General features: G+C 39.4%; 3 protein-coding genes across 6 annotated transcripts in view; 1 reads left to right on the top strand and 2 right to left on the bottom strand.

The window, feature by feature from the left end:
• Positions 1-473: 473 nt before the first annotated feature.
• dnajc7 (DnaJ (Hsp40) homolog, subfamily C, member 7) lies at positions 474-8,401 on the bottom strand. Its single transcript, XM_030735314.1, has 14 exons — positions 8,283-8,401; positions 7,408-7,496; positions 7,143-7,267; positions 6,691-6,804; positions 6,351-6,425; positions 6,103-6,221; positions 5,381-5,534; positions 5,066-5,230; positions 3,141-3,232; positions 2,923-2,996; positions 2,577-2,723; positions 2,186-2,338; positions 1,975-2,037; positions 474-1,849 (listed from the first exon to the last, which is right to left on the bottom strand). Exons 1-14 carry the CDS (start codon positions 8,396-8,398, stop codon positions 1,812-1,814), a joined length of 1,524 nt encoding a protein of 507 aa, XP_030591174.1. The 5' UTR covers positions 8,399-8,401; the 3' UTR covers positions 474-1,811.
• On the top strand, positions 8,395-13,341 carry nkiras2 (NFKB inhibitor interacting Ras-like 2). 4 transcript variants are annotated; one of them, XM_030735316.1, is made up of 4 exons: positions 8,395-8,430; positions 8,856-8,978; positions 10,860-11,101; positions 11,934-13,341. In XM_030735316.1, the coding sequence occupies exons 2-4, from the start codon at positions 8,885-8,887 to the stop codon at positions 12,174-12,176; spliced, it is 579 nt and encodes a 192-aa protein (XP_030591176.1). In that variant the 5' UTR covers positions 8,395-8,430; positions 8,856-8,884; the 3' UTR covers positions 12,177-13,341. The 4 variants fall into 4 exon arrangements, with proteins under 4 accessions (XP_030591176.1, XP_030591175.1, XP_030591179.1 ...); XM_030735315.1 differs by having other exon boundaries at positions 8,414-8,449; XM_030735319.1 differs by lacking the exon at positions 8,395-8,430 and adding an exon at positions 8,443-8,508.
• Positions 13,342-19,399: 6,058 nt separating this feature from the next.
• znf385c (zinc finger protein 385C) overlaps positions 19,400-23,908 on the bottom strand; it is a 143,993-nt gene continuing 139,484 nt past the window's right edge. Inside the window, exon 10 of the mRNA XM_030736406.1 lies at positions 19,400-20,902. Within this exon, the coding sequence (XP_030592266.1) occupies positions 20,672-20,902 (231 nt within the window). The 3' untranslated portion in view covers positions 19,400-20,671. The remainder of the gene's footprint in view (positions 20,903-23,908) is intronic.

Here is a 23,908-nt window from a genome sequence, read left to right as displayed (position 1 = left end):
GGGAATCAAAATGTCGAATGACTGTTTTAATCACACAACAATATATGTTTGCAAGTATCTTTATGGCTCTACGTTGCTGCATCTACTCTGTGTTCTACATTATAATAAATCCAGTCCTTTTTGGCCACTTAATATGGAACCGTTATATTTGTTGCAATTTTTGCTCCTCTCTTGGCCAGAGGTGTCTTGAAAAAGACATTTTTTTACCTGCCAAAATCTACCTGCAGCTTCTACCTTGTGACAAGAATGTACTGGCTCAAAACATTCCTGAGAGATATGGTTGACAGATAATGTACTCCCCCAAGTCATTTGCATCAATTTAAATACCAGCAATCTTTGTTTTTGGCAAATAACAGAAATTTTTTTTTTTTTTGGCACAAAATGCTGGATTGCAGGACTCACTCCTACAGCAATCTATATAATGATTATAAAGCCATTACTGTCAGTACTAATCTAAAGCAAAAGAAAGAATCTAGGGGAAACCAAGAGGAGGCCAACTTTATTGTCATGGCTGGTACTTTTCAAGGGAAAAGAGTGGATGATCTCACCATAAAGAGCAAAAACAATCAGAGTAAAAATGAGGACACTCTTCTTCATCAAGTGCACCAATGGACTCATCAAGAAATGATTAAACATGCCCAGGTTTCAAATCAACACACGGCGCCTGAATGTTTTAGACAACAGCAAACAGATTTCACTTTATGTGGTGCAATATTTCCTCTATTCTGTGTCCATCTATTGCACTGAATAAAATCAAACAGCTTGCATTGCTACCAAATAACACATACTGTAATCTATTTTATCTGAAAATCTCATGCAGACCTGGCAAATCAATCATCTTCCTGAGGTTTTTCTTTTTTCCAATGAAGTGCTCACAATGGGTGCCGCTTTCAATCACAGAAGAACATCTTCATCTTAGACTGACGTTTCTATCAAACAGCAAATTTACAATAAATATACATTATGACAATAAAAAAAAAAAAAAATGGAAAAAAAATAATCAACTATCATCACAAATCACTTTACATTCCAGTAAAATGTACAACGCAGCAATCCGTGAATGGCAACATCGAACGTAAATTAACAGGAGGGAGGGGGGGGCTTTGCTGGCAACAAAGCCAGCACAGCTGTCTCCTCTGCTGTCTTTCTAGTGTGCTTCGGCTGTATTACATGCGCAAGTCTAGACTCCAGCGGTTGTCAAGTTTGCCCAAAAAAAAAAAAAAAAAATGATTGAGTGCTCCCAAAGGCTTATGACAAGGAGGCAGTTTTCAGTGCGAATTTGTAGCAGCCAACTGTCTGTCTGACAGATTCTTGAAAAAGGGGGTGGTGCTGCTTGCTCAGTGATTTCCTTCACAAATCACTGAGCAAGTTATTAACTGTCATGCAGAGAATAACCCCCCCCCTCAGCAGTAAGTTGAGATGAGCAGGATAATAGCTTGCTCGAGTTTCCCCAGGATGGCATTTCCTGCGTGGACTCCTAAAAGCTCTGATACAATGCAATCTTTCCTATCTCAAAAAAAAAAGACTATTTGGACCAGTGCTGTTAGCCATTACTGACTTTCAAGTTTGTTTAATTCTGGAAGGAAGAAAACTAAATCCAAAACCAGTAAAACTACCAACTCAGTTTGAGCCACCTTGTTGTCCTTGCTAGATGGGCATTTGCTGCATTGGGTTGCATTCATTCAGTCAATGGCATAGACAAGAAACTGACTTGCAAATCAGTCAGTTATTAAATACAGATGATGGGTTGCGGGGTTGACGTTGTTGGAAAGTCCTGATGTAGTAACTGTTTAGGTAGTCGAATCTTCCAATTAACCAAACTGGAAGAAGAAATTTCCAGGTCCAGATGCTGAAAATGATAAAAACAAAATCATTAGCATTTACTGTATTCTCAGATTGTGAGTCTTTCCAAATTGGTGGCAGAGGGCCAGATTTTTCTCACAGACTTCTACATTCAAACAGAACATATATTACCTTCGAAACTAAAACCCCCCGGACCGCCAAAGAACGCCTTGAAAATGTTGTTGGCATCAAAATCTGGGGAAGAGAAAACACAATAAAAAGAAGCAAAGTCAACACAAAGAACTATCAGGCTGAAATTTCCTACGCACTTCATCGCAAAGCCCGCACATTCGCATTTCAATCTGTTCATCCTTGAGACCTAACACCCTGCGCCAACGCTCACCTCCCATGTTCATGCCGTCATCCTCCAGATCCTGTCCGCTGTCGTAGCGAGACTTCTTCTTTGCGTCGGAAAGCACACTGAAAGCCTCGCCCACCTCCTTAAACTTCTTCTCCTCTTCTTTCTGTACCTCGGGAGTAGCGCTGCTGTGACGGTCTTAAAAAAAAAAAAGAAAATGAAAGGGAATCACTGAGCGGTTGTATATTTAAAACACCTCCGGCACTTATTTAGGCAGTTACTTTAAAGGATTATCTAAATGAACTTTCATTTCAAAAGTCTCTCTTTTCATTGGAAGTTATATCACCATCCTTTGCTGCTGCAAAATATTTCCCCCTAGAATTTATTTGGGGAACTTTTGTTCCTGTGATAATTAGTTTATGTAGAAATGAAGCACCTGGGTGATGTAAAAGTGCCCGTTTGCGGTAAGCTTTCTTGATCTCCTCTTCGGTGGCGTTCTTATCCACCCCGAGGATTTTGTAATAATCTTTCCGCTTGCTTTTCTTCAATTCCAGCTGGGCATTTTTCAGGAGTTGTTTGTGTTCTAGGTAATAAAAACAAAACAAACAAAAACATCAAACCAGGCAGATTAACAAGCCCTGCATTTGTAAAAGCTTGCTGTTACATAATGTCTATAGTGTGGCAACTTAATAACAGTAATAACAGTCAAATAATGCCATTATGTGCAAAAGAAGAGCTGTGAGGGGGTATGCTCAATCACAGCAGAACAGGTTGCCTCTGACCTTTTGTCTTCTCTGTCTGGTAAACCTTTTCATAGTCCCGCACTGCCTCTTCATACTGCTCTGTGTCCATGTAGCTGCAGGACAGCAAACACAAGTCTGTTATCAGTTCATTACACAATTTGAATAATAATAAAATATGTAAGCGTAGGTAAGAGTGAAGTTTCTGTTTATTAAAACGGTGTCTCTACTAACGGCAAACTAAGGAACCTTAGACATACCACTGTGCTCTCCTTAAATAGGCTTTGATGTAGGTCTCATCCAGTTTGATGGCCTTCGTGCAGTCTTCAATGGCCTGTTCTAGTTTCTTGAGCTTTCAAAGAAAAAGAAAATTTAACCATGTGAAGCAGAGACATGAAAACGTAGTGACCTAAATCTGCAGATGTAACTGAAGAAAGCACAAAATGGGAAACAAAAACAAAACAAAGGTCAGAGACCGATAAAAACCGGGGCCAACTAATTTATTTGACTGAAGAAAAGCTATGTATTATGTATGTCTGAAGGCTTGCAATCAACATTATTATAATATGCCTGTAACCAGAATTTAATTAACTAATATAGGAGTTACAGGGGTTTGGGGTTTTTTGCTAAGATTATTGTTAATATTTCAGTATCTAAAGAATGGTCACAATCTCCCCTTCTGCTCCCAAGAAATGATACTAAATAATCCAGAAAAGTTTTTTCACATTCCATAATGATGTCACAGTGGATTTGACCTTTCACCTTTTGGATATAAAATGCCATCATTTTGGGTGAAAGTGTTGTACAATATTCTGCATAAGTTATGAGCCACCCCTTATTTGTTTAAATTCTACCAGGAAAATGAGATATAGGTGCAGTGATTTACTGAAACATCCAAATATCCATGAAAGTACAGTATAGAAGTAAGTACTCTTCAGGAATGGTTCTCCAGGCTGAAGGACATTCAAAGCTCTTGTTTGGATGCTGGCTGCCTTCATTCTCTGTCACGATGATCCCGCACTGCTTCAATAGTGTTGAGGTCTGAGGAGGCCGATCCATGACTGACTGTGTTTCACTGCGTGTTCTTCTAACCAGGCAGGATTTTACTACACTGGCAGTGTGTTTGGGAACACGGACGTTCTGAAAAATAAAGCCGGTGCCAACCAGATGCTTTCCAGACAGTAGTGCACAGTGGATCAATACCTGATGGTCCTTTCCTGTTTTCATCATTCCATCAATTTTGACAAGATCCCCAACCCTCCACCACGATGGCTATAGACGCTCACTGCTGTACCTCTCCAGATGTTCTCCGTATACATTCACAACTATTTGAACCAATAATGTAACATTTGGATCCATGAAGCTGTAACACTGATTTTTCAGTGCATTTCTTGTGTGATCCGGCATACCTCAACCTTTTCTCCCATTTCCCTTCCATAAGAATGATTCTTGACAGTCACCCTTTCACTGAGACCATTTCTGATGAGGCTTCAGTGAACAGTAGATTGATCAACTGAAGGTTCTGTGTCAGGTCTTTGCTGGAGTTTTTTTTTTTCCTATTTCTTAAGATAATGATTTACAGGTACTGTTCATCTGCTGTAGATAAGATCTGCCAATTTTTTGGGAATCATCTTGTTGGTCCCAAAATACTATTTTATGCCTGTCAAACTGTTATCTTTGGCATAGTGAAATGGGAACAAATTATGTGTTTGTGTGACAGGCTGCTAGTAACAAAGTATCTAAAGATACAATCTAACATTGGTAATTTGCTAAGTTGTCTGCTTCAATGATTCATATGTCAGGATTAAATGTATTAAACAAAAACAAAAACATTCCTCTGAAAATGGTCAGGTACAAGGACGGGATGGGAAATAAATGAAAAAGCAGCCAAAAGCCAAAGAAAAACTTCAGCAAGCCTGGAGAATTATTGCTCAAGATCACTTTAAAAGTCTGGTTCCTTGGAAGCAAAATATAAATAAATGAGAGGTGGCTCAAGACTACTGCACAGTAGTGTAATTAGTTATGGGCCAAAAATTGGTTTTGTGAGATTACACTGACATTTAGCTTTGACCACATGTTGTGGTTTCCATATGCATTGCTTAAAATGAAAAACTGACAATGTTGAGGTTCATTTTACAATTCTCACAATTTGTCACATTTTAATGCAACCAGTGGCATGTCTCACCTTTGATCCGACAGTAGCTCTATTACAGTACAGCTTGGCATTTGTCTTGATGTTATTGGGGTCTATTGTTAGTGCTTCAGAGTACAGATCATATGCTGCCTCATAGTTTCCCTCCTTGAATGCCTTGTTCCCTTCCTCCTTCTTGGCTTTTAGTGCTTTGGCATTCTGGGAAGACAATTCATACAACAGCTTTAAAAGCTCCTGTGAGCTAAATGAACACAAATCTCAAGCAGATTGGATGAAAGAAGTTGTTACATTTCTTTCTTTTTTTGCTATATTTAAAGCAATTTAAGTTTTAATTTCTAAATTACTCACTCTGCACGCAAGTCGAGCCTTGTCGTGGTCAGGAGCCATACGCAGGGCCTGGACAAAGAACTGGACGGCCTTGTCAATGCAGTCCTCATAGTACAGACAAAGACCACGCACGTACAGAGCATCCGCATTAGTAGAGTCCATTCGAAGAATATCACTGAATAGAAAGACATAATTAACAGCAATGGCAAAACGAAACATGAAATTATAAAAAGTAAATCACACAAAAACAGTGTTGGAAAACCGTCGTTAAAGAAGCAGTTCATCTCTGAAACAGTACACTGCTTCTCTGCAGCAAATGACAGTGTTTGTGGTACCAGGCATGCCAGTAAAGGAAGGAGAAGACCAGACAGTTTTTAAATTAATGGTTTGTAAAAAAGGAGCTTTAAATCGTGACAATGACCGTTCCAACCACTCAGAAAATACAGGAAGCACCACACAAACACACCACAGGCAATCTAAATTTTCAGTGTGATTTGGAGTGAATAAAAAGGAGCTGTACCAGTACCAGCGTCCAGTTATGCAACCTGCATGAAAATCACTGCTTGTACATTTCAATGAACCTCTGTGATAAAGGCTTACTGTTTTGTTGCAGTTCATGTTAAGGGAATTGCACACTTCAGTGACTTTTCTCCATCCTGTCAGCCTGAACTTATTGTAACAATTTTCAATAATGTAAATAGAAAAAAAAAAAAAAAATAATTTTTTCAAGTATGCATTCTCACCTGGCTACAGACTGAGCCTCGGGGTATCGCCCCAGCAGCGCTAAACACTCTGCCTTTAGTATCTTGAACTTGTGACAAGCTGAGGCAGAATCCAAGGCACGGTCCATGCAAAACACAACCTAAACACAAGCAGAGATATGTGCAGTATGTGATGCTTGACATGGCAGGTATTTGTGACATAATGCACCTCACAAATAACACAATTAAAAAAAAAATAAAATAAAAGCTGTATATACTGAGTAGTTTACCATCCTGAAGTCTCTCTTCTCAAATCCAATCTCTGCCATTCTCTCGTATTCAAGGATAGATTCTGCATTCTTGAGCTGTCAAAGGAATTTACAGTATTCAGTAACAACGAGGACGACGCACGCACAGTAGTCAAATAACTTGAGTGCTTCACAGAAGCTGCTAGTCATGCTTAGTAAATCCAGGTTAGAATAAGTAAAGGTGATTGTGAACTACCACTTGTGAATTTCCATTTAAATCCATTTCCTCTTCATTTGCACTGGCTTGGCCAAAGCCCATTTGATAGTAGTTAATCATGTCCAAGTTGTTAGGTCATGCTCTCTGAAACTGAGGCCAACTCACCTCCTGCTGGGCCTGGCTGTTGTCTGGCTCCAGCTCCAGAACCCTCTGGAAACAGCGGCTGGCAGCCATAGCATTCCCAAGCGACAGGTGGCACTTGCCCTCTCGCAGATGGCCCTGTAAGTAAAAGATTTACAGTTCACGGTCTAAAGTGATAATATCCTGTAATTAACAACCTCATTAAAATGTATGACTACGCCTAAATTATTTCTCTGTTATGCAATATGCTATTATACCACAACTTACAACAAGGATGTGCTGCAGCTTATGCATTTATTAGCCTCATAATACTACAGGCAGAAATCACTTATGTAAATTTGGTGACTTATGCAAGATCTACAGGAAACTACAGATTTTAAAGCTGTGCAAAACCAGTCAGAATTATTGTTCTAGAAAAATTAAAAGGACAAAACTCACAGCTAAAAGAATTTAATATCTTGCACTCTGAAACCCACCTTGATGAAGGTGCTGTCTAATCGTACTGCTTGCTGGCAATCCTCTAGCGCTTCTCTGTACCGGCACAGCATCATTAGCGTCGCTGCTCGATTTCCATAGTAACTTGCATTCTTTGGGCACATATCTGTTATGCAAAATTAAGAAAATGTTCTTAATGTTCTACCAGACATACTGAACCTAAACGTTAAAATTCTCATCCACGTGAGAAACCATGATACTTGCTATCCATAAAAATATATAGCAGAATTGTTCAGCAATAATTACCAATTGCCTTAGTGTAATAATTGAAAGCTTCTGCATAATCCTTCTTGACATAAAAGGCATTGCCTTGCTCTTTGAAGCTCTCTGCCTCCCTGTGTAGAAGTGAGCAAAAAGACAGAAATCAAACAAAGCCTGCAGGCAAGTCTAAGAAAAGTGAAAAGAGGAAAACATACGGCATGTGGTAAGAAAAGTAGCAGTCGACTTGCTGAGCCTGTTTTTGTCTCTTGATTACAGGTAGATAATGATTTTATTTTATTTTTTTTACTAGTATTACTTTAACAGTAAGGCACCATAATCACAATCTCGAGTAAAGAAAAAAGAAAGGCGCAATGTGCGTTTGACAGGTTACTGGACTGTGTTAGTTAAACATAGAGCGAGTCAAACCAGCAGGACAAGCGCTCATCTATTCCCAGCCAACACGCAGTTATTTGGAGAAGCAGAGCCAGGAACATATGACACCATCCAGTGGGGTTACTGCCGTTACTTTTTTTGGAGGCCTTTCATACTTTACATCACGAACACACATTGAGTGAATGGTGTCGTTAAGTAATTAGCCATCTTTAGTTATTTCTGGGATGTGAAAGCGAAAGTCTCAGTCCGATCAACTTTTACGCATGAAAACTAACCACCGACTTACAGATGTTACTGTGAGCGAAACCCAGAAATCCCACACAAGCACTAGCTGAAGTGGAGGACAACCAAGCTAGATGCTTTTGCTGGGCCAAATTTGGCTAAACTGTTAGCGGTAGCGTGCTAGTTAGCTGTCATGGTGCGACAAGAAAATTAACACGGCGTAGGCTTTTGATTGAACATATCAGTAAAAGACTTTGTTATACATGGGTCTCGCCCGCTGACAACAAATTAGTAATTTCCCGAACCTTTCTAATTCTTCGTCGCTGAGCAGTTCCATGTCAGGATCCATGTTCACAGCATCACAGCTATCCGTCGCCATTTTGCCGTCAATGAGAAGGGCGGGGCTACATACTGCAGTCATTACGTACAACATAAACAGGAAGTAGTCATTTGGTAAGGAAAGCGCCTTCTAGTAAGCAAAACAATTCCGATTAGCTAAGAAATATAGACAAACCCGCCACCAGTATTGGTGTATGTATTTTTTGAAGACACGTTTTAATAGAGTTTGTCATATCTAGGCAACATTAGTGGCTGGCCGTGTCATATAGTGGATTTAGTTTTCCCGAAGCTAATGCTAAGCTATTTCTTTGCAAACGTCTCCAAGTTAGCCAACGTTTGCTATTTTACACCTTAAGATAAATATGCGACACATACGTTTATGTTTTTGGTAGTGGGTCCTTATTACTTGTAAGTTAGTTAGTGCGTGCATCAGCACAATTTATCTACACGAGTACCTAAATGAAGTGTGCTACAGTATTGTGCAGCTGTCGGTACTAAGTTTGTGGTTTTTTGCTCTTTGCTTCTTTTTCCCTAAACAGATTTTATATCCAGAAAGTGAGAAATCGTCATGGGTAAAAGCTGTAAAGTGGTGGTGTGTGGTCAGGCTGCAGTAGGAAAAACGGCTGTGTTAGAGCAACTGCTGTATGCCAATCATGTCGCAGGTATGTCGCTTCTTGCATAATTTATTACCTCAGCCAGTCAAAGGAAATAAGTAAGTCAGTGTGGATGAGACCTGTCAAGTTGCAGGATTTGTTGACTCAACAGTGTTGATGTTACAGTTCAAGTAGTCTCTCTGTCTGCCATTAATTGCGTATAACGGACTGCGACAGTTTAAATTCATTTTATGGCTGAACTCATTAGTGAATAGTAGTTGAATAAACATAGATATTGATTAAATTCTAGTTAATTTCATATAATACTACATATAATACTTGCTCACGAAAATACAAATCAGAGGGGTATACTACGAATGAAGTTCAACATAGGCAGGCTTTTTTAGCTGTCTCAATAAAACCCAAAACCCCAGTTGGAGATAACAGGTATCACAACGGTACCTTCAACTTTCTCTGTTAAGCCAAGTGTTCTGCTTCAGACTCTGTCAGTAGTCACATAAAAATGAGCGTTTTGCCGGTCATGCAACTCCTCTAATGCACAAAATGATCCCTGTAAGTGCTGCCTACTCCAATCAGAGACGTTATCTGATAATGATGATAAAATGGTGATTAAAAATGCAACACTATTGCAAATAAGAAATAGATTAATGCCGCAGAAAAGAATTAATCTTGGGGTTTATTGCCTTTAATTTCCCTGACAATTTTTTTATTAATCCCTAAAGGGATTAATAAAGTTTAATCTAATCTAATCTCACAGAGTGGTAAAGTCAACATTTTAATTCAAGTAATTATTTTACCACTGAGTCCACTCTCTGTGTTGCTGTTTATTTCTAACTTGATGGTTGCACATTAGGACTGTGAAACTTTAAACTGGATCCATTTAAATATTAAAGGTTACTGTCCCGTAGCCTAATAAAGAAGACATGGAAATTGTTTTAGTTTGTCAGCAGATCAAAGTGAAATTAATTGTAATGATTGAACATGCATTATTGGTGTGTTGTGTGTTCGAATAACTGTAATTTCAGCAGTATAGAAAAGCCTTTGCAGCAGATGAAAATCAAATCTAGCAACATTTATACATTTTTTTGCATCACCACATTAATGCATGCACATTCCCATGATAATGCTACGCACAGTCTGCACTTCATTCAGTGGTTTTAGTAAGATACAGCTTACAGTAACAACTTGCACATAAAAAAAATATTCCCCCAGCAGAGAATCTACATTCCACTCAAAACATGCTGTAAATAAAATAATCAGTAAAATGTGGCTCTTTCAGATGATTTCAAACTAAAACTTGGAACAAATCCATCTCCTGACTAGGTTATGTGTTCAGTATAAATTACCATGGTGATTTACTACCATGATTTAGCCAGGTACAGAGCCCACCTTTTTCTGTTCTTTTCCCCTCACCCCCAGCTGGTTGAGACAGACAGCTGCCCCTCCCTGAGCCTGGTTCTTCCAGAGGTTTCTTCCTGTTAAAAGGGAGTTTTTTTTCCTTCTCACTTAGTGCTTGCGCATCACGAAAAATCTGACAAATCAAAAATGTAGCACCCTGTTGTTAATAAGGGAGCAACTGAAAGTAGCTTTACTGTAAGGCCTTTAAAGACCTTATAGTAAAAACACCTTGAGGCGACTGTTGTTGTGATTTAGTGCTATATACATAAAATTAATGGAATTGAATTGAGTTTACTCAACAATGTTGGACGAGTTAACAGTATGTAACAGTTGTATAAAAAAATTTAGTAACATCTAAGACTCTCGTGTTACATTGAATACATTTATTGCACATTTTTTCAAATGATGCTTTGTTACATACTATGTAATGTAAAAACGTTTAGCTAAGATTCTTAATTGCACAAGAAATCATCTTAATATTTGTACAGCGTGTCACACTATTTGTGTCCATCTTTGCTCATCTCTCGTTAGGTTCAGAGCCCATGGAGACCCTCGAGGATATCTATATAGGCTCCATAGAAACCGACCGCGGCACACGAGAGCAGGTGCGCTTCTATGACACCCGTGGACTCCGGGATGGAGTGGAGTTTCCCCGACATTACTTCACTTTTGCTGATGGCTTTGTACTAGTTTACAGCATTGATAGTAAAGAGTCCTTTAAGCGAATGGAGACCCTTAAGAAAGACATTGATCGCCACAGAGACAAGAAAGAGGTAAGCAGTATGTGCATGGTGAGGTTATGGGGTTTGATTGGTAGACCTCAAAACTTTAAGATCAGTTGCTTTTAATAAATGGATATACATGAAAACAGTACGGGCAGCACGGTGGTGCAGCGGTTAGAACTGCTGCCTCACAGTAAGAAAGTCCTGTGTTTGAACCCACCAGTCTTTCAGTGTGGGGTCCTCTTTGGGCTTGTGTGGATTCTCTCCGGGTAGTCCAGCTTCCCAGTTCAAAGACATGCATGGGTTGGGTTAAATGGCAATTCTGAACTGGCAGCAGATGTGAATGTGAATGTGAGCATGAATGTTTGTTTCTCTCTGTGTGTTGGCCTTGGATTGGACTGGCGACCTTGCCCAGGGTGTACCCCCCGAAATTGGGTAAGCAAAGAAAATGGATGGATGGATGAAAGCAGTACAATATAGAATACATAACTCAGCAGAATATTCGGCACCAGTATATACAATGTATTGTTATTTAATATTGTAACATTAGTTGTCAGGTTACAGTCACTGTTGTAACCTTGCCTTGGCGGTCATGTTTCATTAATGTGTACTTAAAGAGGGATGCCAAGCTTTTATAAATTCATGACACAGCAGCTTGAAAGCCTTTTGGGTCTGATGCAGGTCTCTAGGATTCTGCCCTGTGTATTAGGATGATATTTCTAAATTATTGATTGCTGGTTCCTACCAATCCGATTTCACTCTCAGGAGACAACCTGCTGTAGCTGAAGCCACAATAGATGTAGTGAAGCACACAGTAAACTCTGACGTGAGCAGTGGTAGAGATTTGACTGATGATGAACTAACTTGACAATCTGATCTATAGGTAACCATTGTTGTGCTGGGTAATAAGCTGGACAAGCAGGATGAGAGGAGAGTTGACTCAAACGTGGCCCAGAATTGGGCGAAGAATGAGAAGGTGCGTCTGTGGGAGGTGTCGGTGGTGGACCGACGTACACTCATTGAACCCTTTGTCTACCTTGCCAGCAAAATGACCCAGCCACAGAGCAAATCCACTTTCCCTCTCAGCCGCAATAAGAATAAGGGAAGCGGCTCAACAGACAGCTAAAAGTGCAGAAACAGCTGTTGAAAGGGGAGGCCTGTTTTATTAAAACATCTATTTTATCAACATGAAGGATTGACTTGGTAAGAGTTTTGAGACTTTAGAGAAATGAGAAGAAAAGCAGGACGATGGTATGGATCTTTATAAACGATGAACACTGTTACTATTAATACAACACCTACATTTCATGTTTGGTTTAAAAAAAAAAAACGGCTAATTATGATGTGTTAATTTTTTTTCAGTCTCTGTTATCTGTATCACATTTCCCTTTTTCAAATCATTCCCATTTTTCTGGGTATAAAAATGTTGAAACGATTTCACATCCATTAGTAACCACGTGTGGACCATAGACTGTGTGCTTTGGAGCTACGTAAATTGTAGTTCTTCAGCTACTGACAATCAACATTTTGATTCCAGAGTTTTAAGCTGTGATTGACTCTCGGGGCTCTTTTTAAGAAGGACCTCAAACGTAGTTTGTACACTGGCTTGTAATTTTTTTTGTCCATGTGCACTAAATGTACACAGACTGAACCAAAACTGGCAGCAGTTTCCAATGTTACCCAGTAGCTGCATCCCACAAATGCTGAATTTCACGTTGGAAAAGGAATGATGACTGAAGGGGTTTCATAGATGCATTATTTATATTGTACATAAACTGTCGTGTCTGTTGATCTGGAGATTTGTTACACTTTACATCTTTGTTGCTGAGATTTCCTGTTTAATACTGTCGAGTGAATCATTGAGATTCTTTATCACAGACAGGCTGGAGGACTCTGAGTACATGATAATCACACGATAGCTCATTGTTTCTGCTACCTTTTCTTGTTGCATGTGAAAGACAGCATTTGGTTCAGGAAAATGCCGTTTCAGTACCAACGTGACTGGTTTGCCGCTGCTGAAGTAGGTGTGTTTTCTGAGCTGTAAAGTAAAACCTATCACTGGGTGGTGCAGCTTGAGGTCAGGTATGAGCAGCTTTTGATGTTTGTCTCATTAAAATGGGGAAATGTGAAAATTTGTCAGTGCCAGAGTCTGTCAGCACTATATCACGCAGCATTTTTTTTTTTTTTTGGTGAATATCAATCTTTATGTGTAAATATCCTTAAAATGTGCTCTGTCAATATTTGCATGTTTTGTAAACATATTAAAGCTTTTTTTCTGTGCCCAACCAGAATTTGTGGTTGTGTGAAATTGAGGTAATTAAACATAATGCAAGTCTTATTTCATCACGCAATAAATAATGGATAAAAATCAGTGTGAGTGGTTGTCTGTCTCTCAACACAATTCCAAATAACACCACTGTTAATAAGTAATACAAATAAATCCTAAAAATCACTGTATTTCAAGTAGGAGTATTAAGACTTTGAGTTGAAGGTAGCACCACACCAATAAGCTTATAAAGATAAATTAACATTGAGCAGAACTGGGTTCAGCTTATTGGTGTGGATCTCCACAAAAGTCCTGGTTTCTCATGTGACCCCCCTGGGAAAATTAATGGGCCACTCCTGTAAGATGCTTCACCTCTCAGTGTCATTAAGGTCACATGAGCCAAGGTGTGAGTGGGGGCTGAAACGCCTCTCAGATCCACTTCAAGGTGACTGCCAAGGTTAAAATCAGAACTCTCCATCGGCTTTTAGACCTGGAGGGGCCTTTCGGATGAGAGGTGGAATTGCTTGGAGAACCTTAAAAAAGAAGACCAGCTGCCTTCAAATCAACTACTTAAGACTACCGTGACTTGCATGACTGAGAACCGATACAGACCAGTTTCTGCCATTGAATCATACACACTGAAATAGGAGATTTTAGTGCCCTCCAGCGGTCACTGTGAAGAACTGCAGCATCACACCAGGATCTTTATACAGCCATCTGGACATACTTGAGTCCACATCAGACTGATTACTACACTTCTGATAAACCCTTCAGCACAGTAGAAAAACAGAAATTGATTTTCTACTATTATGTTTTGAACTATATAAAAAGGGTGAGACATGATGTGTACTTTAGCCTGACAGTAAACACACTTTTCTGCCAGTTTAATTAAATAAGTTTCTCTTTTTTGTGTACATGTTTCAATAAGAGGATTTACAGCTGGGCCCACAGGTTTTTGGACTCAGTTTTTGTGGTTTTTGCCTCACTACACAACCGACGTGGGTTTCAAATGAAACAACAGTGTGATTAAGGTGCAGAGTTTCAGCTTTTAATCCAAGGGGTTTTACAAAAAATTTGCATAAACTGTTTAGGAATTACAGCCATTTTTATACATAATCCCCCATTTTCAGAGGCTCAAAAGTAACTGGACAAACTATCATAATTTTAGAGATTGTTTTTAATACTTGCATGAAAATCCTTCTAGAGCCCGTGCACATCACCAAATGCTGTGTTGCCTCCCTTGAGATCCTCTGCTAGGCCTTTACTACAGCCACCTTCAGCTGCTGCTCTCTGTTTTCTGTTTATTAACTGAAACTTAACTGAACTCGTTGGTTTCATCTGTTCAAAGATTTTTTTCAGAACTGTGCAGGCTCGTTAAAAATCAATGCGGTGGTGTACACAGGCAAAAATACCAAAATTATGAACCTAACTGTACATGTATATAATGTTATATAATACATGAAAAAAACCACAGAGGAAGTGACAGTGAGTTTTTAGCCCTGAGCTTACACCAAAACCAACAAAGCAATTTATTTTGATGTGTAGTTTTACAGATAAAACAAGTCAATTGTACTAAGGAGCTACTGGGAAATTAATTAACTTTGGAATTATGCATTCATCTGTTGTTTAGGAGTTTTAGTGGAAATGATGTGAGTCAGACAAGGTCAAGAAATTTCAGCAGAGGAAATGATCTGCAGGCTCCAAACAGCCATGTTGACTGGAAAGGTTAATGCGAGATAATGAGAAAACCTCAAGTGGAACATTTAAGAAATTATATTGCACTCACCTTAGTCCCCCTCCCCCCGAGGGTGTTATCATGTGCCATCTCATTTCAATCATGTTCTTTTTAATGACTAGAATTGATCCAGTGCAGTAATGTTCCTTCTTTCAAAATGGTTCAGTGATTGTACCGTACATTTGGGTGATGACAGTACACACTGATGTTAATTTTCATGCCCCTAAGCTCAAACAGCAAGGAAGAGATTCCTGTAAAATGTCGATATGTTTTCTTGTCAAAGGCTCTCTGTGTAATAGTTCAGTGGCTGTATTGACCCACATAAACAAACAAAAAAAAAAGAGAGAGTTTTGTAACAGAAATTGTAAAACAGGCTATGTGAAATGGAGATATTTGTCACTTGCTTGGATGATTTATGAATGTTCTTCCTCCTTTTGACAACACTAACCTCAAAAGAGAAATTTTTACTTGCTAGTCACAGTCGCAAGGGCAACAAGGCAACGCAGCGCCGCTGACTCTTTTACTGATGCATGACAGCCTGACTCACGATAACGGCGGCGCATCCAGCTCTCACAGGGACCCATAAAATAGATAACATTTTAAATTCCATTGTCTTTTTTTTGAAGGAAAAAAAAAAAAATAGAAGCTGCCGCACTGATGCTCTTTTAATTTCCACCATCATGAATCATCAGGGTAACAAAACCATTCCACACAGCAGTAATCATGTACAGTTTATGTATCAATGCCACTGTTATTCTCTGTGCTATTGGCCTTCTTCTAGCTGTAAATATCAGCTGCTTTTAAGCCGGCAGTCGTGCGGCGTGTTAGTTGTTGTGCTGACTGCTCACGAGCATCTGAGGGTAGCTTCATCTTAATAAGTCGAGCTCATGGCGTTCTGAACTGTGCAAAGACAGGATCTTAGTTATTTCTTGTATTTTGTGCTAAACCACAGCGTGTGTGTGTGTGTGTGTGCGCGTGTGTGCATTCTGTGAGTCTGCTGGAAGCATTTGACACATCTGATGAACACTTGGGAACAAGCTGACAAAACTTCTCACCAGTCAATAGAAAAACCATTTGTCATCAATACAGTGGAAGCTCAAGAACATATTGATTTACTCCACTGCTTAACAAAGTCTAGTCTCCATCTGTTTCACATTTTCCAGTGCTTTCTCTGTACCAAGAACTGCAAATGGCAGTGCCAATGCAGCACTATTGATGCCTCTATAATATCGTACAACAGTATTGCAGTATTTTGTACATAATCAGTACTGTGTATGCTACATTGCAACTAGACATTTGTCATATTAAAAGTGTGTAAAATCAGATTTTGTCTTTAAAAACTTGTCAAAACACATTGGCAGTAAACCATGTTAAACTATGTGAAATTTCACATATATTTTCGGGTTTATTTTAAATAGTATGGATACATGTATTATTATTATTCATGAAAATAATATTAAGGCCAATCTGACAGAAGTTTTTCTTCTTATGAATTATTATAAATCCATCTTGTACACACAAACACACACACACACACGCACAGAAGCAGTGTCGCTTGACTCTTGACTGTTTGACCGCAGCAGGAGACAAGGGTGTCACTCTCTCCTTGGAGAGCAGTCAGATAAGATAATGGATCAATATGGCAGACACACCAGTGTCACAGCTTAGCAAGGTCATCACATCCTTCTGCCATAACACTGAGCTTTACCAAGTGCCAGGCTCCAATGGTTTTTCTTTGATTGGCACAGCAGGAGGCGGCCGGCTTAATGTTGTGCTTATCTGCTGTTTCCACAAAGGAAGGGCTGGCGTGTTTGCTCGAGGCGTAGAGGGAAACATCAATATACAATTCAAGGGCTTCTCTTCAAATAAAACAACAAAGAAGCTGGGAAATTAATACAGAGCTAACCAAGCTAAATGCACGATTATCAAGTGTCACGTGACGAGTGCGGGCCAGATGCTCCTTTGCTCCGTTTTGATATTTCAAAGTTGGCTTCAGTAAAAACAGCACAGACAGGCAACAGTGTATCATTTTGGCAAATACACATTACATGTGGTAGAGCAGTGAGCTGCTGTTCCCCAATCCGGGAAGATTCATCATTTAGCATTAAATCTTTTGCAACTGCTGGAGCCAATACAATATATTATTTTGGCCATCTGTGGCGACTCATCTGAAGATAAAGAAGATTAGTTTGTCTCTAAACCAAATCAGCCACTCAGGTATATTACTCCATCACTCCTGTGTGCCACAAATGCAGCAGAGCCCAGACACAGAAGCTTTAAACTGTTTCCATTTGCTTTCCCACCTGTACTAAAATTTTGGTCGTCATAAATCTAAGAATTCGTGTTGTCACCGTTTATTCATTGGCAACTATCTTCCCGAGTTTCCTGACATTTTTTTTCCTTGCACGCCCACTTGTGGCATATTGTTATTGGGACGCACATAAACACACACAGATATAGTAACATACTCACTAAAAAAAAAACAAAAAAAAAAAAAACAGTATTTTGTACAAGTTCTAAAATCTTTATTTCCAAAATCCACCCCTTCCTCTCTAACGTACAACACTGTAAATTTTCTTTTTTTTTTTTTGTCAATCCATCCATTTGTACAGTGTTTCCTGCTCTCTAGAGCTTTGGAGGGATACCCTGAATGGATGTTCATGTTAGCAGTTGCTCAACCTGTCACCCCTGAGAAGGCCTGGCTAATATGACATTAGGATCTGAAAAGGCCTTAAAATTACATTATTAATTCAGTCATTGTCAACAAGGAGAAAAAAAAAAAACTCACTCAAAAAAATGTGTTTTAAATATTTTCTCTTGTACTTTTAAAAACACAAAAAAAAACATGTTGGTAAAACCATGTAAATAATAATAATAATAATAAAAAAAAACAGAAAACAAAGCATTTGTTCTTTCCCTGTGTGAGCCTACAATAACATAATCTACTCTCTTATATGATAGCAATTCTTTATGATACAGATAACAATAGCAACTCTGGTAAAATCTCTATAGTTACTCTATGATTTCTACATATAATTTGCCTTCTCTAGATTCTTTATTTTAAGAAAGGTTTCACTTCTTTAGGTCAGAGTTCCCACTGAGCGATAGAAACAAACAAACATACAGTGGAGATTAAAGGCTGGCTGGTTCACTGAGTAGTGCGACTTGGGGGGGAGAATCATATTAGTATGGCGAGGGACACCCGGTGGCTTTGCCTATCCAAAAAGGCTTGGGAAGGGGGGGGGATCCTTCAACACAAATGTACATTGGATCACAAGTTTTGTAGAAGCTCGAGTAGTAGATGGCAGTTATAGGGTTTTCACGACAGATGGCACTGCTGCGTCGCACACAAATACACATGTAGCACAATGGGAAATGCATAGGATCTGCTCCATTACTGTAATTTAAGAGAACATGATTTTGTATGAGTACCCAGGGAACGATGACGCGTGTGCTCCGAGTCCTCGTGAGACCTTGATAAGAGTCCATTTTGGCATAAGGAAGGGTGAATGTCAACAGATATTCAGGGTGGGAGGTGCAGGGGTGGTGGGGGGGGGGGACGGCACACTAGCATAAACAGCAATATGACATTTGATGTTGCACTTGTGACACTTATCCAAAACACTTCACTATGACAGCAACGTTTTGCTCAGTGGAAGTCATACAAAGGTTCTTCTGCTCCACTAAAAAAAAAGTGAGACAGCAATGTCATATGGCGCTGAAGCACCCTCTCTGCAGCGCAAGAGCAGCTATAAATGGAACGGCTCAGCCCACAGTCACAACATGTGGAGACTGACCATGAGCGTCGAGCATCAAGGGCAGCACCGGGACAACCCATTATTTCAAATGACTCTTCGCTGACATGTCAGAGTTGGCCCTTGGCTGTGTTGGAATACATAATACATCGTTACAGGTGTTTACAGTAGAGAATAGATAAAGCCATTGATACACTGAAAACACATCATAAACATGAACATATTGAATGTATTGCTTTAAATGTGAGACTTATCATAGTCATTAATAAACCATAACGTGATCGTTCTCACCTGATTGTTTTTTTTTTGTTTTTTTATCCAAAGAAAATTATCACTGAAATTGACATGGGATCATAAAACATACACAAAAAAAGCTTAATATAAACACGATTTTCATTGCTTTTTAGGTAAATTAGTTTTAAGGTGCTTTTAATGTGGTTGCCATGGCACTGTGCTTTGTTCCCGCCCACGCTGTGTGCACACACTGCAAGAGGATGTCAATCATATACTGGCTGAGCAGCCTCCCCACCTACTGTCATCAAAACTTTTTTTTTATCAAGCTCTGAAATCCCATCAAGTCTTCAAGTTATCCATTGTGTTTTCAGTGTGTGTGTGTGTGGGTGTGTGTGTGAAGTTGTGCTTGTGACTGTGAGGGGGGTGGGGGGTGGTGCTTTCCCTGCTGCTCATCATCTCATGCTGAGATAAAGCCAGAGAAAATCAAGGGCAACAGCGAGGTGACGAAAGTGGGGTGAAGGAAAAGAAAAAAAAAACAAAAAAACAGCAGTCACGAGGGAAAAGAAATTATGGCATTTTGCAATATAAGACATCCACAGCTGCAGAAATGTTTTCATGCCGCTAGCTTGGCAAGAACATAACGTACAAGTTGCACTGGGGCAAAAATCATTCTTAAGACAGATTTGCAAATTGAAATAAAGTCAAGTTGACAAGTTGACCTTTTCTGGACCGTAATGAGTGCTTAATCCTGGGGATACAGGAACGGAAAAAAAATCTGGAGGGCTGTGACTGTGGCTGTGACTCACAAAGAAAGAGAGAGAGATGTGTTTTATTTGTAAGAGTTAGGGGCTGGGAGAACAGTATTTGGCAGAGGGCTGGAGGTGCAAAATGTTGTCAATGAGGTTTTAACACATGAACATACTGTATGTAGTTATCGATCCACATACTACCCCACAAATAGCAGTCACTTTTATCCTTCAAAAAGCTTAAAGTTAAGAGGAGGTAAGTGTCCAGGGAGTTGTTTTAACAATTGCCATTTCCCAACTGCAATGTGACAGCGTTTGACCTCAGCTCATCCTTTAAGCAACTTCGCTGAAGACATTGATCTTTGAGATTGGCTTGTGCAACCATCTGGACTGGATTCGGCTGCTTTAATGACCTATGATGACCTTTCACCAAACCTCCAAACCAATAAGTTAAAAATGTTTTAAAAGAGCATCAAGTAAAGGGACCTTATTTTGTGGCAACCACACTAAACATACATCTAGACTTGTCTATATTTGTTCCCTAATAAATTACACAATAATATTCATAATTCAAACCATGTTGACCCATGAAATGGCTATAAAAGCGGCCTCATTGCAACAGTCACTGTCTGGAGGCCTGTCCTGCTCCTTGGGTAATTTTAAGAGGAGCAGAAAGAAGGCATGATGGGGGATCTTGGCCTTTTTAAGAACAGCTCTTAGGCGTAATGGCCTTTCGAGAGTTAGGAGTTGTGCACGCTTTCCATTTTAAGTCAGGCAGGCTGCATAGTTTGCGTGTGGCCTTTGTTGTGTGGGTCACACTTAAGGAGGGCCTTGGATTTGGTAAAGGGACAGGGGTGGAGCTCAAATGGGAAGTGGGTCAAGTCTTTAGTAGGGGGAGAAGATGATAGGCGTGTGTGTGGCCCGCAGGGGCCCTGGGGCAGGCCGGAACAGTGCAGGGCCCAGGAATGGGGTCTGGATGAAGGTGGTGGTGCCCACTGGGTGGCGCAAAGCCAGTGGGTTAGTTGCCACTGTGCACAGGGTTGGTGGGGTGAGGGGGCTGGGCAGGAAGCCAGTTGTCAAACTCTTGGTCAGCTGCTTCTGCAAGGCCAGTTTGGTCTGGAGAAAACAGGAGGGGGAATGGCAAGACGTGAGAGAAGAACACACTGAGGACAAATCACGTTTACTGGGCAAACATGTCTCCCAAAGCCACGGCCCTTTGTTACACACAGAGTTGCAGCAGAGCAGTACATGTTCACACTATCAGACAGAAGTAGATCCCTGATGGCTTCATGCATTAGGCACCTCTAGTTAAACTGCATATTTTGTAATGAAGCAACAAAACCAGCCAACATTAAAAATCTTCAAAAGTTAAGCACTGTTTATGTCATTAACATTGTGCCACGTGCAGAGCTGCAGTAACCGCTACCCACAGATTTTCTGCGATACTCGAGTCAGGGGAAAGTGATGTGTCATTTCAGAAGCTTTGACTTGCATCTCTTGACGTAGATTTTGAACTACAGTTTGGATTGTTGTCCTAATGAAAAGGCCGGCCTCTTTAAATTTTACCCTCTTGACTAACTGCACTACATTTGCAGCCAGAATTTGCTGACAATTTATGGAATATAGTCTTCTGTTTATCCATGGCTTATGCCACTGGCTGTCACAAAACCTCAAAGCAGAATATTTCCATCCCCGTTCTTAAGACTTGGCATTGCTTTTAGTATTTCATCAAATGCTGCTTCTTTTTTTTCCTGTCCAAAGACATCTTTGGAAGAGATTGTCACCTAAGGGTTCCTCTTTTACCCAAAAACAACCTCTGGCTTATCCAGATGTTGCTTTGCATACTTTAAGTAATGAGGTTTGTGATATGGGTGCAGGTAAGGTTTTCTTTTTTGATTCTTCTATGCAGGTCCTTTTATGCATAACTGCACTGTGCACTGCCATTTATGTGTCAGCTAAATTTTCCTGTGGCTCCTTTACAGCCATATGCAGATTTTTCTGAATGTTTCTTCATCCAGTCAAATCCACAGCTGTCATTTTTTAAATTTAGATTTCAGACAAGAACAATTAAACGCTGGAAGTGCTTTGACAATATTTTATAGTTTGGATTTTTTTTTTTAGCCCCATTTTTATGGAGGACCAAAACTGACAGAATTAAAAATAAAAGCAGAAATATATATATGTTGTTTTTCGTTTTCCTTACACATGCGTTTTTCATTAAGAAATATGTTTTGTTTTGTCTTTTCCTTATACAAGCCTTTGTTCTTTTTACATTTCCTCGTCTCCTCTTTTTCCTTTACTGTATGCATTTCTGCCTCATTATGCAAATGAGGAGGGTTGCCTTCTTGCTCCAGCTCCTCTACTATTGGTCAATAAACAGGAAGGGGCAGGATCCATGTGCAGATCCATTGTGCACTGATTTTCACTGACCCCAAAAAGTTCAGCAATATCTGTTACTGACACATCCTCAAGCAAAAACGATTCCAAGGCATCAGTGGGCAGCAAACATCCAGGTCTCCCAACAGTTCTTGTGTGGTACACAGACTTGTGCAAGCGACACGCCACTTCCTCCAAAAGCTGGAGAACTAATGGGTCAGCTTCATTATCCGTGTCTGCAGCTAAATGGAGTAGCCTCTCATTCAAAATATCTACACAAAACAATAAATGGTCATCACTGACAGTATTACTTTCAGCTAAGCTAGCAAGGTGACTTAATTCTTCTGCAATTGTCTGAGACATCTCTGCTAGGGCTTCACTTCCTCTAAAACTAGGCATTCTCCTGAAACGGTCAAAAGCGCAGGCATGCACAATTCATCTGCACATGGATCCTGCTCCTTCCTGTTTATGGACCAATAGTAGAGGAGCTGGAGCAAGAAAGCAGCCCTCCTTATTTGCATAATGAGGCAGAAATGCATACAGTAAAGCAAAAAGAGAAGTTGAGGAAATGTAAAAAGAACAAAGGCTTGTATAAGGAAAAGGAAAAACAAAATATGTATATTTCTTGATGAAAACGCATGTGTAAGGAAAACAAAAAAGAAAATATATACAATATATATATATATATATATATATATATATATATATTTCTGCTTTTATTTTTAATTATGTCAGTTTTGGTCCTCCATACAGTTTTAGCTTCATTTTCTTACTTCACAACCCCAAGTTGTGAAGTCTGAAGAATCACAGAGCTTATTAATGTTGGGAATAACAATTGCTAAAGGAATTTAAGTTCTGAGACTTTCCAAGTAGATTGGTGAACAAACTTTTGCACATGTGCACAAGTTCATCCAGAAACGCCACAGTGCATTAACATTTGAAAAATAGTCATTTTTAATGTCTTTTTGCTTCAGAGGTTTAATTTGGACTTGTTTTCATTTCAAAAATCAACAAAATATTAAATTGCCCAGAGGTGCCCAACTTGCATACATCTGTACACAATAGCTTAAATCTAGGACTACAGCATGGATGGACTTCAGCCTTTATCATCAGGACAAGGGTTAAATTGGAGGCTGTAACTCTAAAGCTCTCCAATATTGAAGGGAGAGTTCTGATTTTTTATTTTTAAATCAAAGATAATTTCCTTTACTCACTGGTCGTGATATCTGTTTCTTGGATGAGGAATCACTTTTACTTTTCAATGCTGAAAAAACACTGAAAAAAGTATTTACCACCAAAAAATGCAAATGTCTCTCTATCATGGAAATGGTCATAAAGAAAATATTTTTATGATAATTTAGAAATTTACATAGGATGTTGCATAAATTTGGGGCAATTAAATTTTTCTTGACTACTCTGAAAAAAGTACTCAAGGGATGGAGTAGGGGGTATCTAATTCTAACAAAGGGAAACAAAAAAACAACTTTAATTGTTTTAATTTCACATCATGTTTTTCCCAATCCAGGTACGAGTGTGTTCACATGAAAGGAGAATCTGACCAATCACAAATATGGATAAGAACACTGGCAGCACAGTGGCTCATTTTCCGAAGGAATCCAAACACAGGCTTAGGCTACAGCATGTGCAAATTTGATATAAAGTTCACAAGTACAAAACAGTGTCCTGTATTAGGATAATACATTAATGCTTAGAGAACATTAAAATTGTTGCAAAATTGTTTGCGGC

The sequence above is a fragment of the Archocentrus centrarchus genome, chromosome 8 (assembly GCF_007364275.1).
Source record: "Archocentrus centrarchus isolate MPI-CPG fArcCen1 chromosome 8, fArcCen1, whole genome shotgun sequence".
NCBI classification, from domain to species: Eukaryota; Metazoa; Chordata; class Actinopteri; order Cichliformes; family Cichlidae; genus Archocentrus; species Archocentrus centrarchus.
Note: the sequence above shows the minus strand (reverse complement) of the source record. Positions and strands in the feature narration are given on the sequence as shown.

Coding starts and splice junctions, on each gene's coding strand:
- dnajc7 (XM_030735314.1), bottom strand. CDS start 8,398: ATGACTGCAGTATGTAGCCCCGCCCTTCTCATTGACGGCAAAATGGCG. Junction 6,805..7,142: donor TAGACAGCACCTTCATCAAG/GTGGGTTTCAGA, acceptor TTTTACTTACAG/GGCCATCTGCGAGAGGGCAA. Junction 3,233..5,065: donor GAGCTACTGTCGGATCAAAG/GTGAGACATGCC, acceptor TTTCTTTGAAAG/CTCAAGAAACTAGAACAGGC.
- nkiras2 (XM_030735316.1), top strand. CDS start 8,885: ATGGGTAAAAGCTGTAAAGTGGTGGTGTGTGGTCAGGCTGCAGTAGGA. Junction 8,979..10,859: donor GTATGCCAATCATGTCGCAG/GTATGTCGCTTC, acceptor ATCTCTCGTTAG/GTTCAGAGCCCATGGAGACC. Junction 11,102..11,933: donor GCCACAGAGACAAGAAAGAG/GTAAGCAGTATG, acceptor TCTGATCTATAG/GTAACCATTGTTGTGCTGGG.